The sequence below is a fragment of the Coturnix japonica genome, chromosome 2 (assembly GCF_001577835.2).
Source record: "Coturnix japonica isolate 7356 chromosome 2, Coturnix japonica 2.1, whole genome shotgun sequence".
Taxonomy (NCBI): domain Eukaryota; kingdom Metazoa; phylum Chordata; class Aves; order Galliformes; family Phasianidae; genus Coturnix; species Coturnix japonica.
In genome coordinates this window covers 8,861,150-8,875,619 of record NC_029517.1, presented here as the reverse complement: position 1 = coordinate 8,875,619, position 14,470 = coordinate 8,861,150, and the positions used below count along the sequence as shown (strand labels likewise).

Sequence of the window (14,470 nt, the reverse complement as noted above, 5' to 3'; positions counted from 1 at the left end):
TCCTTTACACGAAAAGATACCGAAACTCGAGTCTTAACCTTTCAAAGAGAAGAGTGTACACCTCCAATCGACGGTGGATTATCGCTGTCATCACAACGAAAACTTTCAAACTCGATGGGGAGCAACAAAAGATTAGTAAATAACTTCTAAGTTTATCTATAAGTAATTATAACTTCTTGGAAAGCTAGCACACCACTTTCCCAAGAGGCGCACGCACAAGAACTGTTTAGAAAACCTAAAGGTACATTCACAGATTACTTAGAACCACCAGGCTCAATTGCAAAATAGTTGTTCCTGTTGGGGAGCAACAAACACGTAAACAAGCCAAAGTTCAATTTATTTTCATACGTCCGAGAGAGTAGACAACGTTATTAGAGAAGAGTTTCAGGAATGTGGAGTGGTGGTCTTGCTGGAGATGGTGCTACGTGAAAATTTAAGTATCCCATATAATCACAATTCGCTCCTTGCAATCAGTGAGAAACAGAACAGAAGTTTTTAAGAACTGGATGGACAACACTCTCACGCGGGTATTCTGACGATTACGCCAATAAAATGTGTGCGTTTTCCTGATTTAGGAGTGAGGCTCAATGTTTCTTTTTGTATGTTTGCCCGGGTGGTGAGATTAGGAAGAAGAACATTTCCAGTTGTTGAGATCCGACCGTTTATTGATATAGACATGTTGTTGTGAGGGATGGGGAAGGGTGGAGAGGAAGTAATATTCGAAATCTTAGGGTTGTGATAGGGTGGAGGGAAGTTGGCGGATAGAAAAGGTAGAAATGAGCTAGATATTACGTGGTTAGAAGGGGGAATATTCACTCCTGGATGCAGCGGCCCTTGTAGCAGATTGTTAACGTTGCGTCGGGGCAACAATTAGGGCTGTTATGGGGGTAGCACGCTCGCGAATTTAGCAGGGCGCAGATCGATGAATTGCAGAGAAGATGGTCAGAGTAGCGTGGTTTCAGGAAGTTGGATTTTTCAGGCTGCGTGTAGGGTCCCTCGGAGCGTGTCTTCGTGGATTGCAGCTAATCCCAGAAGATTATAGGCAGCGCGGGGAGGCTAGGACAACGGTGGAGGAATCGAGGCAGATACCTAGGAAGCCCTCCAGGTTCTTCAGCTTGCAGGTTATCTTCTGTCAGGATGCCAGGCGGCTCGCCGGTGTGAGGAGGCATCTGAGATGTTATACAGAAATACTTGTCCTGTTTTCCGTTAGCTGAGGCTATCTGGTGTTGAGGAGACCCAATTCGGGGATTTGTCTGTGCCTCTTTTTATTCTCTTTCCAGCCTGTGGAGACATGTTTGGGACGGTGGGGTGTCAGAGTCCTGGTGATTTTCCTTCAGAGATTGTCATCTTCCTGAGATGAGCCAACACGAGAGAAAGCATCTTAAGGGCCATCAGTCGTCATGAGGTGGCCAGTCTTCCGTTGATGATTATTGCTAACAGAAGAACTTAAGGGGACATTGATCAAGCGTTCTTATCTCCCTTTGTAAGCTCCCGGACTTGTCATATCCTTAAACAAGGGATTTTTTCTCGACCATTGGTTCTGTGTGTCTCAGGAACAAAGGCAGTCCTGGAAACTTGGCAGGCTTTCCTGACTTGACCATTTCAGCAAACTTTGAGACAGTAATGTAAAAAGCATGGCTTCTTACAAGAACTCACAACAGCTTTTACATCTAGTCTAAAGGAAGAGTATTAGCAGAGACACTGTGCTATCTCACCCACACTGTATCATAACACTTCCAGTCTGTCACAATACAGGAATCTAGAATGGCAAGTAGGTCCACAGCAGCAGAAAAAGAGTTGTTTACAAAATAAAAACCACTTTAAAATAATAGCATTTATATGCTATATTTATTTCAAGCCATTTTCAAATCATCAACACAAAATTTAGGGGAGTCCTTCCTATTTCACAACACTTTAGAAAACCAGAGAAGACCTCAATGAATGGGTTTCCATCATTTCTCCAATTTCCAGTTCTCCGACACCTAATTGGGCTGTGTTCAATTTAAAGATGTCATTCCTGAGGCATGTGTTCTGGATTCAGTTTCTTCATGGGTATTTTAGGATTCAGGAATAGCCATAAGGAACACTTCTTTCACTCCTCTCCACCTCCATCAGTTTAACACCAGAATTCTTTCAGCTTGGCCCACTGAATTGCTCAATTCCTTCAAGTAAGAGAGAAGCTGTTAAAATTCAGGATTCTGCTCTTCAAGGTCTGTTTATCAGCTTTCACTTTAAATGAGAAAAAGCTCAAAGTGATAGCTACGTGTTTCTAAACAAATTTTCCATTTTTAATCAATCAGTTCCTTTTTCAGGTAGCATCTGTTCCCATCCAAGCTTCTTGTTTAGCCATGAGCTTTGCTATAGATAATTGTTAAAACTAATAATACTACTTGGGCCTAGAAAACACAACGTGCCATAGAGCACAATTTCCCATTGTTTTCACTATTGCGTGCTTTGGTTTTTTTGGTTTGTTTTTTTTTTTGCCACAGATTGTAGCCTGCTGTGAGGACAGTGCTCTGTGGGCATCTCCAGCAGTTTTCTCTTCATGCCAAGTATCTCTGGTTCCATCTCTTTCTTAGTCAGCAAGAATCTTCCTGTGAACTTCTATTCAGTAGCCCACTTAATCTGCTTCTAGTTTTCTTCATCATGATGGTTTAGGCTCAGCACTGAGGAAGGCACAATTGACAGACGGCTCAGAGGACTCACCACCTTTGCAGCAGGTAAACAGCGAGGGAGTTGTTTAATAAAGCATTTTCCTGCAGGATCCATACCTGATCAGAATGTTTGCTTTACAACAGTGAAGTTTCTTAAATCATCCCATGTCTTACATTTAATATTACGGCACTACATTAGAGTAAATTCAGCATCAAAATAAGCTCATTTTCTCCCCAGTAGTTTTCTCATATATACATACTAGATGCATTGACACATGTTTTGCTTGTGTTTTTTTTTGCTCATCAGAAGTTATTTTGCCACATCCATCTCTCCTTCAAAGCCAAAAAGACTTCAGCAACTAGAACTCCTTTATGAAAACTGTTTCACTTTATCTTCTCCTTGCTTTTCTAGGAAAATGCTGCAGCAGGTAGCTACACTGATCTGTGATTTTACAGACAGGATAATTGGTCCATTGCAAATCACTTGCCTTTTTATAGATCCTTTCCTTTGATGATCTGAGTTTCGTCTTAAAAATGGAATTCCACAGCCTGACTTTGTAGGGATACTTTGAGGGCATTTGTTACTCATACTTTGTCACAAAAAGAAATCCAAAGCAATAATGAGTTGATATATTGTCACAACTACCCAGGCATCCTGCTTAATTTCAAGTACTTTATTTACGTGTTTTGGTTCATTCTATATAGATTTTCATAGCATCAGTCAGCAACTGATTTGTTCCATTACTCTATCAGAAGACAGATCAAAATCTCCTTCTCTATAATATGTATTGAACACTGGTGTATTTAGAGGCTTGTGATAATTCAGTTCCATCTTCTTGACTGATAACTCATTCCAGTTCTGAGGCACACATACAAGTAGACTCAGGTTCTGCAGTGAATTCCACAGCCTCTCAGTAGAGCTTCCTTCATTGTGCTTCATCTGCAAGCCCATTTGCCTAATTAAGTTATTGCCAGTTTGTCTTAGAAGTTGTCTGTTTCTAGCAGAAACCACAAAGTCATCTCTGGATGTCTACCAGGACAGGTAGATTTTCGCTCCCTCATCTACCTTATATTTATGTTCTGGCCCATTCAAGGCGATGGGCTCCAAAGTGCAGAGCCAGTTGTCAACTCCCAGAGCTAAAGAAGTGAAGTTTTTTTCAACAAGTGTAGTAATGTGCCAGCAGCAACAAAATAACTGCTAAAATCTCTGCGTGTTCATCTTCTCAGCCTATGAGTTGTGTTCCTGAAGCAATGCATAAATCTCAGTTTCCCTCCCAAGAAGATCGCATTTGGTTAGCAGTAGTGCACATTATTTCAGGTGAGACAATATGAGCATTCTCCTCCACGTTGTTAGAAACAGAATGTCATTTTAAATGAAAATAATTTTTATCCTCCTTCATGTTCCAAGTGAGTTCAAGGTTAATAGAAACTTGCAACCCATCTCCTCAGAAACTGCATTCACTTCTGCTATTAATGTCATAATTCTTTACTCAGGTTGAGCCAAGAGGAGGTTTGTAAGCTATTCTCGTTAGGGAGATACATTGGTGATGGAGTGAAGTATTTATTAGTTGCAGTGCCTTTTATTTCCATATTATGTATTTCCAAATCTCTTTCCAAGAAGCACTGTGCATAAAATGGCTCTACCTCCTCTCTTCTTCTTAGTGTATGTTTACATTGCTGCTCTGGCCATAACTTCTACATGGGATTTTGTAGTGTTTTTCTATGTCGATGTTTCTGCACACAAAATATTCAAACAATATTCTTATCTTTTTATCTGAACCAATGGCAAAAATTTCTACACTCCTTGCTTAAATCTCCCACTTCTTTTCCATTCTTGTGCTACAGGTGTGGCTGGTATTGTTTCAGCTTTCAGTAACAGAAAAGGAACAAGGTCTGCTTTCATCGTGAATCAAACATAAATGTTAATAAGTTCATTAGATTCAATAAAATTTCATTCAGAGACCAGCATGACTTCACAGTAGAAGAATCAAAGTAACTGTCAGAGAAGCACAGCATTTTGAACACACAAGCTGAATAAAAACAATGCTACCAGGTTGGGGCTTGCACAAAAGAGGTGGAAAAACACAAGATGTGTATTTTCAGAGCAAACTCAAGATGGGCTGGTCTAAGCCATCTAACACATAATTTGAGTCCCATGTCAGAAACTTTATACAGACCAGGCTGACTAATCTACTTGAAACCTGAAAATAAATTATCATTCTTCTACTGCTTAAGAGAGCAGAAACGTGAAATCTGTGAACAATGTCAGTACCACAACCACAGAACAGTGGGTGAAAACCTTCAAGAAGAAAAGAGCACTGGAATGATTGAATTTTTAACAGTCAAGTTGACAAAGCTGAGATAGGCAAATGAAGATCCCGATGAAGTTGTTTTACCAGTTTAAAAGAAGCATCATCTCTTAAGTATGCAATAAGGTGGACTCCTCTAGTGTCATCACTGGTAGCGTGAAGATCCTCCAAACAACATGAACTTTTGTACTGATTTTCAGAAAATGCAGGTACTTCCTTTTTAGGGGGTGAAAAATAAAGGAGGATTGGAGTGGAGGGAAGAAATATTCTTGAACATATGTGAAGAGAAAATCTTAGAAAAGGAAAGTACAGAATTGTTAATGATTCTTAACATATTGGGAAAGGAAGGCCTCTGCTAAGACAGCAAGGCCGTCCTCATGAGCTACATGTCAATAGCTTTAATGTAAAGACAGTGTGCACAGAAAGAGTAAAACAGTTCTCAAACATGAGGTGGGAGTTACAAGTTCTAATTTGCTCAAGGACAAAATAGTCTGTGCTTTAATTTGAGGACTTGAAAAGATTTGTTTTTCATAAATCCACAGCAAGGTATTACACTAGTGGACACCTACTTTTCGCTCAATAATAAGCAGATGCTTACACCAGTGCGATTTATGATATTTATTTGCTACAAAAATCTGTTTCCTTTAGTGTGCAGTGACTGGTATTGTGGTATTCTTTTGGCAAAATAACCTCTGAAAGATGGGACTTTAGAGGATGAAAAGATAAGATAGCAAAGAGAGAGTCAATTTCAGATATCCATTTCCCTTGAGTGCCCTTGTGAAACTGAACCAATTGGCGCCCTGAGCCTCAAAGCCTCCTCATACCTAAACTGAGGTGTGAAGTCTTCAACTAACTAAAAACTGTTTACAAGATAAGCATTGGAGAAACAACAATGAGAGATATGGAGAACAGCAAGTGCACACACAATGATTGCAACTACAACCCAAAGTCAGACTTAACCTGCCAGAAGAGCTGCAGGATCTATCTATAAGCAATGAATTACATGATTGCTTTCGGGAAAACAGACTTCTATAGAAAAGTGACCTCTCAAAAGCATGACCACCTTGTATCTATTTTGGCAGTGAGGAAATAGATCAAAGTACCCGAATTAAGTGTGAAGCCTTGCCCCTCATGTGTCAGTAGAGAAACTGGTCACTATGAGCTTTAATCCACAGCAAAGCTATGAGATATGTTGCCTTTAAATGCAAACAATAAATTTGTGCTTTTAACACATCTTCATTTTAGAAGAACACAGTATATTCTGCCTTTATGAACACATTTAAATTGAAACTATACGTTTATAATGCCTCTTGCTGGGCCACTGCAATTTTATGACATTAATCATGAGAAGAATTAGCACAATAAATGCTCAAAATACCTCCATGCACATTTGTCTGTAGAAAAAGCAAAAACACGAGAGTAAGTAAGGCACACTAACTGCAAGGAATATATCTAAGACCTCATAAAGCTACATGGCATTGGTGCTTTAACTCATTTCTTTCAGTTCAATTAGACAGACCACTATTTTACCATGATAAAAGTACACAAAAATAATGGCAAAACATAAAACCAGAAATTAATCGATAAGGACATTCATTACTATTTTCATCAAGAACCACACTTTCCTTGTAGTTATTGCATCGACAACATGGTTAACAACACTTATTCACAGTTTTGGTTTTTTTTTCCCTCAACCTGAAGAGCAAAGAGATCATTTGTTTTTATTTTTTTTAATTGAGAATAAATAGCACATCCAAATTCCAAAGGTTCTGCAAGAAATAGAAATAAAGATTTTAGAAAGGAAAAGTAAAGGTCTGTTACCAGATTTCAGGACTGGCATTTCCCTTGCAAGCAAGAAGCTGCAGAGATTTTGTTGAATTGCATAATGATGTCAACGACAGACAGTGAAAATGCAAAATTACTGACTAAAATGCTGGCTAACAATGGAAAATAATCTCTTCTTTCATTTATTTTGTGTCAAATGCATTAATCATCTGTAAGATGAGAAAGCCTGTAAGATGAGAACACATTTTGAACATTTGCAAAGCATCCATATAGATGGTAAATGAGCAAATAAAATGAGTACCTGCACAAGTCCTGGAAGTAAAATACCTGCAGCAAAGTTCTTGCATAGCTACCAACCCATAAATATCTATTGGAATACAGTATATTGGGCAACGGGCTTTATACATGAGATTAGTTTTAGTACCACATACAGAAATCTCTCCTCCATACACATCAGAGAAAAAGAGGACAAATTTATGCTGTTTTAATTTGATTATTCTGTTTTTCCAGTTTTTCAGAACATTCATTTTCAGATGGCAGTCTCTCTTGGAAAGGCCTCCTCCTGATGCTCCAAAACTGTTCTATCATTGCACACCAGTTACTTCTTTTGTATGACATCTGAGGAGGTCATACTCTGCTTCATTTTTTAAAATATATTTTTATTTTTGTGTTTGTTTGTTTTTTTTTTAACCACCACTCTGACAGAACATTGATAGCAAAGCAGCATAAATTTTTTAACACTTTCCTCTGAGGGCTGTGAGGAACTGTATCAGTCCTTACTGCATTTATCTGTCATTATGTCAAAGTATGAATAACATAAGTGTTAGGAAACAGAAAAGCAAACACCACAAACTATCTAATTAATCTTTTCCAAACAGAGCTGCATTTTCATAATCGTAGTTAATTCATAATTAATTATTGTTATCATTTAGCAATCAATTCAAGGTTACCATTAAAACCAGTAGTTTCAGGCCTTGTGTCAACCTGCAGTCAGGCACCTACATGAATAACAGATACAGGTGCTCAGCAGTATCTGCAGACCAGATAAGTAATTTAGTTATTTGAATACAGATTTTAATTGATAGTGTTTAGGTCCAAAGCTTCAGGAATGAAAAGAAACTTCAAGCAAATACTCAGATTTTAAAAAAATAAAAGGAGGGATTAGAAGAATTTCTAATCCCTTTGCTAACTCCTTGAAACAGGTGTTTCTTATTGACTTCCAGCACGGTGCCAGAAAACAAGCTGAAATCCAATGGCATTTTTTGCACAGATGTGGTAGATCAGTCCTCAAGTATTTCACTTCATGAGCTTTCAAAGCTCTAGCAGTACCAGTCAAACCACGTTTGCCAATGGAGTCAAGGAGCTGTCTGTAAGTGCTATAGTTTGCTGAGCCTGAAATCATTGTTCCAATGTTAACAACCCCATTTCAGAGTTCTATCTCCTAGGAGTGGATCTCTGAAAAGACTCCTGTGCGATCGTCCTCACTGAAATGTAACTTGAGCTCATGGTTCAACAGTCATTAGTACCAGATCTGGATTACACAAAACTACAAACTGCATCTTGATCAAGTGCAGGCAAAGTATGTGTAACAATATCCAGTGTGTCCAATGTAGGGAACATACCAAACTTTACAGTTTCGCACCAATTGTTGGAAAATGGAAAATACTGGATCTGATGCCAAGTGATAATGTTGCTACTCATTAGAAGTTTTTGAATAAAAACTCCTCAAAGTATTCCTTTATTTGAAGTCAATGTATTTTACCTCAGGTATCTGCAGCATTTTTAGTATTAGGATCCAGAGAAGCTGGAAGCTGGGTACTGTTGAAACATGGCCCTGACTGGAACCTGATTCCTACTACTGCCAAAAGACATTAAGTCAAGCATGTGCTGGTGTTCTGAACAACTGAGATGGCCGTCAGACATATGGGCACAGCATAATGCAGCAGTGGGCAGCAATCAGTACTTCTATCCAAAAAGCTTTTCATACTGTGACCTATGTAGTATCTTCAGCAAAGACAAAGAGAACTCTTTTCATTTTGAGATAAAATAATAATTTAATTCTAATGGTTCACTGGGAATTTACATACTGATTATCAGACTATTTTGTTTAGATAAATGTTGTTAAGAAGAAGCAGGGTTTGTTTGTTTTTTTCTGAGTGACCTTTTATATGATGGCTATTGTGAGGCATTTTGACTCTTTACCTTTTTTCTTCTCAGCAATAGAGGGGACAAACACATTGAACACTCGTGATAACTACAAATATCAGATTATGTTATGTTGTGTCTACACAATTAACATCACTTCAAAACACATAAAACTGACATAAGAAAAATTTAAAACAACTAAGCAGGAATTTCTGAATATTTGTTCCCAGGGGAAACTGCGGAAACAAAACTAAATACCCTTTAGAAGCTCCCATGAGGTTTTCTAAACAAATTAGAATGAAGAATAAAACAGTGACATAACATATATTATATACATATTGCAACACTTCAAATTAGTACGACTGGGATAATTTGAAATACAATCCTTTCCATTATTGACAGTTTATATTTCTTTCGATTTTAAAGAAAAAATAATATATTATTCCCCTGATGGCTGCAATTATGCAATGAGTATTTCAGTACCTTTTACCGCTAATTTTCCTGTAGAGTTCTTCTGGTTTTCTTCAAAGTTTAAATCATTATCTCTGTCTGGAAAATGTTGCCCATTTTACCAGTATTTAATGATACTTCTGTTCCAAAACAACCATTTCTAGTTCAAGTATTTTAAAGCTTTGCTAAACTGTTTTTGTCAGGAAACCATTGTCTTGTAAATGCAGAGAAAAGGCTTCTGAACAAGGCAACATAATCGCACAACTTCTGTTCCTGGTCTATTAGGCTATTCTCAGCACTGTGAGTACACTAAAATTTAGCTTTAGGGACAGAAAAAAAACATGCTTTTCTTCCCTTTACATAGCTTTCAACCTATATAATTGGATTTAAGTATTTATTTTACATATCCAGTGGAACAATGACTGGATGCCTGTAACTAATTTACTAAGAAAATCATTCCTAAATGTATGCCCCAGTGTTTCCAGATCATCTGTAAAACAAAGCTTTTAATGTCTATTTACACATAACAAAATATATAACTTTCTGTGGCTCTTTGGAATTTTTGGAAGCGAGACCTTTCAAAATGGACTAGTTTTTCCTTTCTAAGATTCAGATTAAAGCAACACTGATCCAAAATTCTTGTATTAATATATTTTAAAAGCTATCACCATTGATATTCCTGGAAATCTGAGGATTTCAAGTAACACCAATACCATTATATCTACTACCTTCCCATGTAGAAGAGGTAACGCTATGTACATTAAGCATGACTGAGCAAGATTTCAACAGTGTTTCACAGTAGAAAATTCACATTTGAGAACAAAGAGCTCCTACGGAACAGAAAGGGTTAAAAGGTTTAAGAACATGTTACTTCCCTGGTCACAATCATCAACACAGCATCTGTAAATAACTTCAAATAGAAATTAAAACAAATTTACTGTGAAGATACCAGAAATCACGATTTATTTTCTCAAAGATTTTATACTCACAATCTCATCTCCTGGCAACCAATATCCTTCTTGTTCAATACCAGCCTTTGACCCTTTACACCCCACCGTCAACGTTTCAACAATAAGACCATCCTTGACTGCTAAACTCAGCTGACGAGTGGTTTCTTTTGGATGCATACCATGGACTCGAGACATATACCTGCACAGAGAGCACAGAAATCCTTAGCTGTGAGTGTTACATTATAAAACGTATCAACAAATACATACTCTTTAGATGATGCAAAACTGCATATATTCTAAGTTTTATGTTGCTTATAAGCCATCATCATTTATATAAATTTCCTCCTTTATTTCAAATGATCTTTACGATCTAGAAACATATAGGAGAAATAGAACAGTAACCCACAGGGACAATTATCAGACCCAAAAATAATACACACACTGCTCAGCCTTATCTTTGCTAAACTTCCCTCTCCATCCAAACCCCTAGGGAGATTTCTTGCATCTCTGCAATATCTCCTACTGGATGCACATTTTAGAATGAGCCTGGAAATGTTCCAGTGAATCTATGACACACGTTCCTGTGTAGAACACGTTCCTAAAGAACAAGAAATTCAGGCACCATGTATGAAAACCCAACAGCCAGATTTGTAGTACCAGATGGTTTTTCTCTTTTTCTTGAGATAACTACAATGACCACACTATGATGAACGTCACTGATGTGAGCAACACATATACAGCCTAAACTGTGTATATATGTGGGACCCGGTTGCACAATGTTGGCTTTAACCCAGTATATCTTGTTGTTTCTAGACCAACTCAAAGTATTTACTTGCAACACGCAATGTAGAATAATCTTCCCTCTAAAAAGGCCTTGTCCAAAAAATGTCCAAAATATGGAGCTCTGAGAACTCTGCTTAGTTGCCCATCCACCAATTGACCACCCAGCACACTGTGGTTTTGTCTATATGCTGGACATTTTGTCCAGCGAGAAACAGTATCAAAGTGTTACTGAAATCCAAAGACAAAACTATTGGCTGAGTTTACACTGTTTCATGTTTGATAACTCCAGCAACTACAATTCCCCTGTGACTGACATCACAACCATCTTTACAAAGAGTATCGTTATTTAACACAAGAAGCAAATGTGAGGAAAACACTTCTGATTTAAATTATGTAAAAATATATAGATAAATAAAAAAGAGTTATAACAGTTCAGATTTTGTTTTTAGTAACTACTAAATGCTTTAGAAGTTATAACTCACAGTATGAGTGAAGTCAACCCTCTGAACATCTCTTTTTCTCTTGCTTTCCAACTTGTTACTGCTTTGGATCCAGGAAGACCTTTGCCAGACTAGCACTCTCTCCCAAGCTTCTCCTGAGAACTGGTTTACGCTAATCTAATCTTTATTTTTCCTTTAAAGGAAACTAAATGCACATAATCATACTGTAAATCTGTTAATTTCTGTCTGAGTGCAGTAATTCATACAATAATCAAGGCAACACAGGGCATCTGTAAATTGCTGCACAGTATCAGAGGCATTTATGTAAATGCAGCAGACTGCAGGACACTGAGAGTTTATTTTAGGCTGAAACTCCTTAAAGGCAGATGCTGCAATTTACTGCAGCTTTCACAATGCCTACCACACTGTGGTCCAAGTCTGGTTCTTTTGTACACGCTACCACTGCATGAAAAGTTAGTAAGTAACAATAAGTTGACAAGGAAAGAGCAAAATTCTGTGCAAGTCTGTGATCCGATCTAATATATTTGAATCACACACTTGCTACCAGCAAGGATTGAAGGCAAGTGATGACGTAGGAGACAGACATTCTTCTGTGTCATGCAGGGCAGATACTCACCTGCCCAACCTGACCCCTCCCTGCGTCTGCTGAAATTAAAACACAACATAGGAACCTGTTCAAGCAATATTAAACACCACAAATGAGTCTTTCGTGTTCCACACATTCCAAGGGGAGCTTCAGCAGGCAGAGAGTCAAATCTATCACTTCACTTTTAAAAACTGCAAGCAAACACCACTAATATGCTGAGTGATGTCGAGCTGAAGCTTTAATGCTGCCTGAAATAAGGAGAAAAACTCAGTTGTTTATACTCATGTTCCATGCATTACGTGTGTGTGTGTGCATATACACACATATTTATGCAGATGTACACAACCAGATCTTTGAAGTGCAAATTACCTCCGTCAATATTTGCTAACTTTATTGGATTCTGAAATTTCCATTTTAACATTTTACTAATAATTTCCCTGTTTGAGTCACAGCAATTCCTGCCTTCTTCTATTACCACACTCCTGTAATAGCTCTCAAAATAGCACTGATACCATGATTGACCCCCAAAATCAAGTCTTAACTGAGTGACGCCCTCTTCTTTAGCGCATCTTGCTGAAGAAACCATCTATTTTGCATAGCATCTTCCACACTCGCAGAAACATGTTCCAATAAAATTCCTGACTGTAAGCAATGCGTTCTGTGATACTTGTCATTCACATTTCTGGACAGATAGGCATGTAATACAAAACAAAAAGCTTTAAACCAACACTAATGAGCTAAGAGCTTTAATCTGCCGATTGTGGCTGTGATAGAAGTGAACGGGAGCACAAGGCTCACAATCTCCCATGTCTCAAATCCAATCTGTATTCTCAACCAAAGTGAAAGTACTACCACCAAACAGTCTGCCCAATTGCTCCAGCTGTAAATGGGGAGCAATAAATCCTCAGTGGCTTTTTGTAGAATACTTAGTCAATGTTCAGGCTGCGCAGCCTGCAGATCCAGAAGGACTGTGATTTCAGTGCTTTTAAATACAATGCTACCAACTTTTGTAGGAGAGCGCACAGACAGAGAATGTTTTTACTTGGGAGGGTAGAACTGCTGTTAGAAATGTGCCCCCTACCTCAATTTTTTTATTTGATTAAAACCTGCAGAATATACATGGAATAGATATTCACAAAGACTTTAGAACAACATTTGCAGGATCTGGGTGAAATTCTATCTCAGCCAAAAGCCAGCAGCTAAACTAAGAAGCTTTTTAAAGCACAGGATTTTAACCAGAAGATGGTTCTTCAATAATGAAATGTGAAAAGCAGTCACAACATGAAACTCTGGGTACAAAAACAAAGCTACACTCTTGCCTAGAGACAGAAAGCATGATGCTGGGAGTACTAACTACCCCCCACAGACTCACCACTGGATCAGGGAAAAAATATTGAAATACTTCTGTGCAAATTGGCACTATTAATCCGGGGAGTGCAGGTCTTTTCATGGTACTGCATGCTCTGAAGTATCTGGCACCACAAAGTTAAGAAGAGAGATGAAGTAATCCCTGATTGCTATTTTCAACAAAAGCTGATTAGCCTTACTTTGGAGATGGGGAGTTGAAGCAATACTGGGTTGCTACACTCTTGCCCGGTTCTCCATATTGACAGACTGGGAAGTGTACTACAGTGTCTACATTGCTGTTACGTAGCCAACCATGATAAGTAAATCCAATATGCTTTCAGATGGTTGAGAAGATAGCATGGAAACAAAGTGAAATCCTCTAAATCAGCAAACCATCCGTAATCAGTGAGGGGGCTAAAACAACCATTGCAAAATACAACTTAACTGTGCTAATAATCCCTGCGATATACAAGGAGAGCCTGAAGGATGGAAAGAGGAGGTTCAGCCTGATAATCTTCATATTACACTCCACATCTCACCAAACACTGCAACTGACAAAACTGCTGCTCAGTTTATAGTTCAGTATACACAAATCATAGGTCAGCATTTCCTCCACTTACAAGCTGATGGAAGACTCCTTGAAATCACCATAGAAGTATCATAACATATAGAATGGCTTAGTTTGGAAGGGATCTTAAAGATCACTTGTTTCCAAACCCTCTGTTGTGGGCAGCAAAAATTGCAGTTATAATAGTAAGAATCCTCACCCTGGTTGTTGTTTGTTACCTTCCTTGAGGAAACCTCTACAACATAACTCCACTGAATTAAATTGTAGACATGCTGAACTCCAAAAACGAGCCCCTACCAAAATAAACTGGTTAAATGCACATGTGTACATAGCTAACACATGTGCCCACCTGTCTGACAGCAAAGAAAAGTTTTAGGGGAGAACACTGAAGGATAATCATTGCATAGCAAGCAGGTATGTGCAAGCACTCCA

General features: G+C 38.2%; 1 protein-coding gene across 4 annotated transcripts in view; it reads right to left on the bottom strand.

The window, feature by feature from the left end:
- ZMYND11 (zinc finger MYND-type containing 11) overlaps positions 1 to 14,470 on the bottom strand; it is a 99,503-nt gene that overhangs the window by 31,991 nt on the left and 53,042 nt on the right. For all 4 annotated transcript variants that reach the window (XM_015853065.2, XM_015853064.2, XM_015853067.2 and 1 more), the window contains one exon: positions 10,333 to 10,492. In XM_015853065.2, coding sequence (XP_015708551.1) covers positions 10,333 to 10,492 — 160 coding nt within the window. The remainder of the gene's footprint in view (positions 1 to 10,332; positions 10,493 to 14,470) is intronic.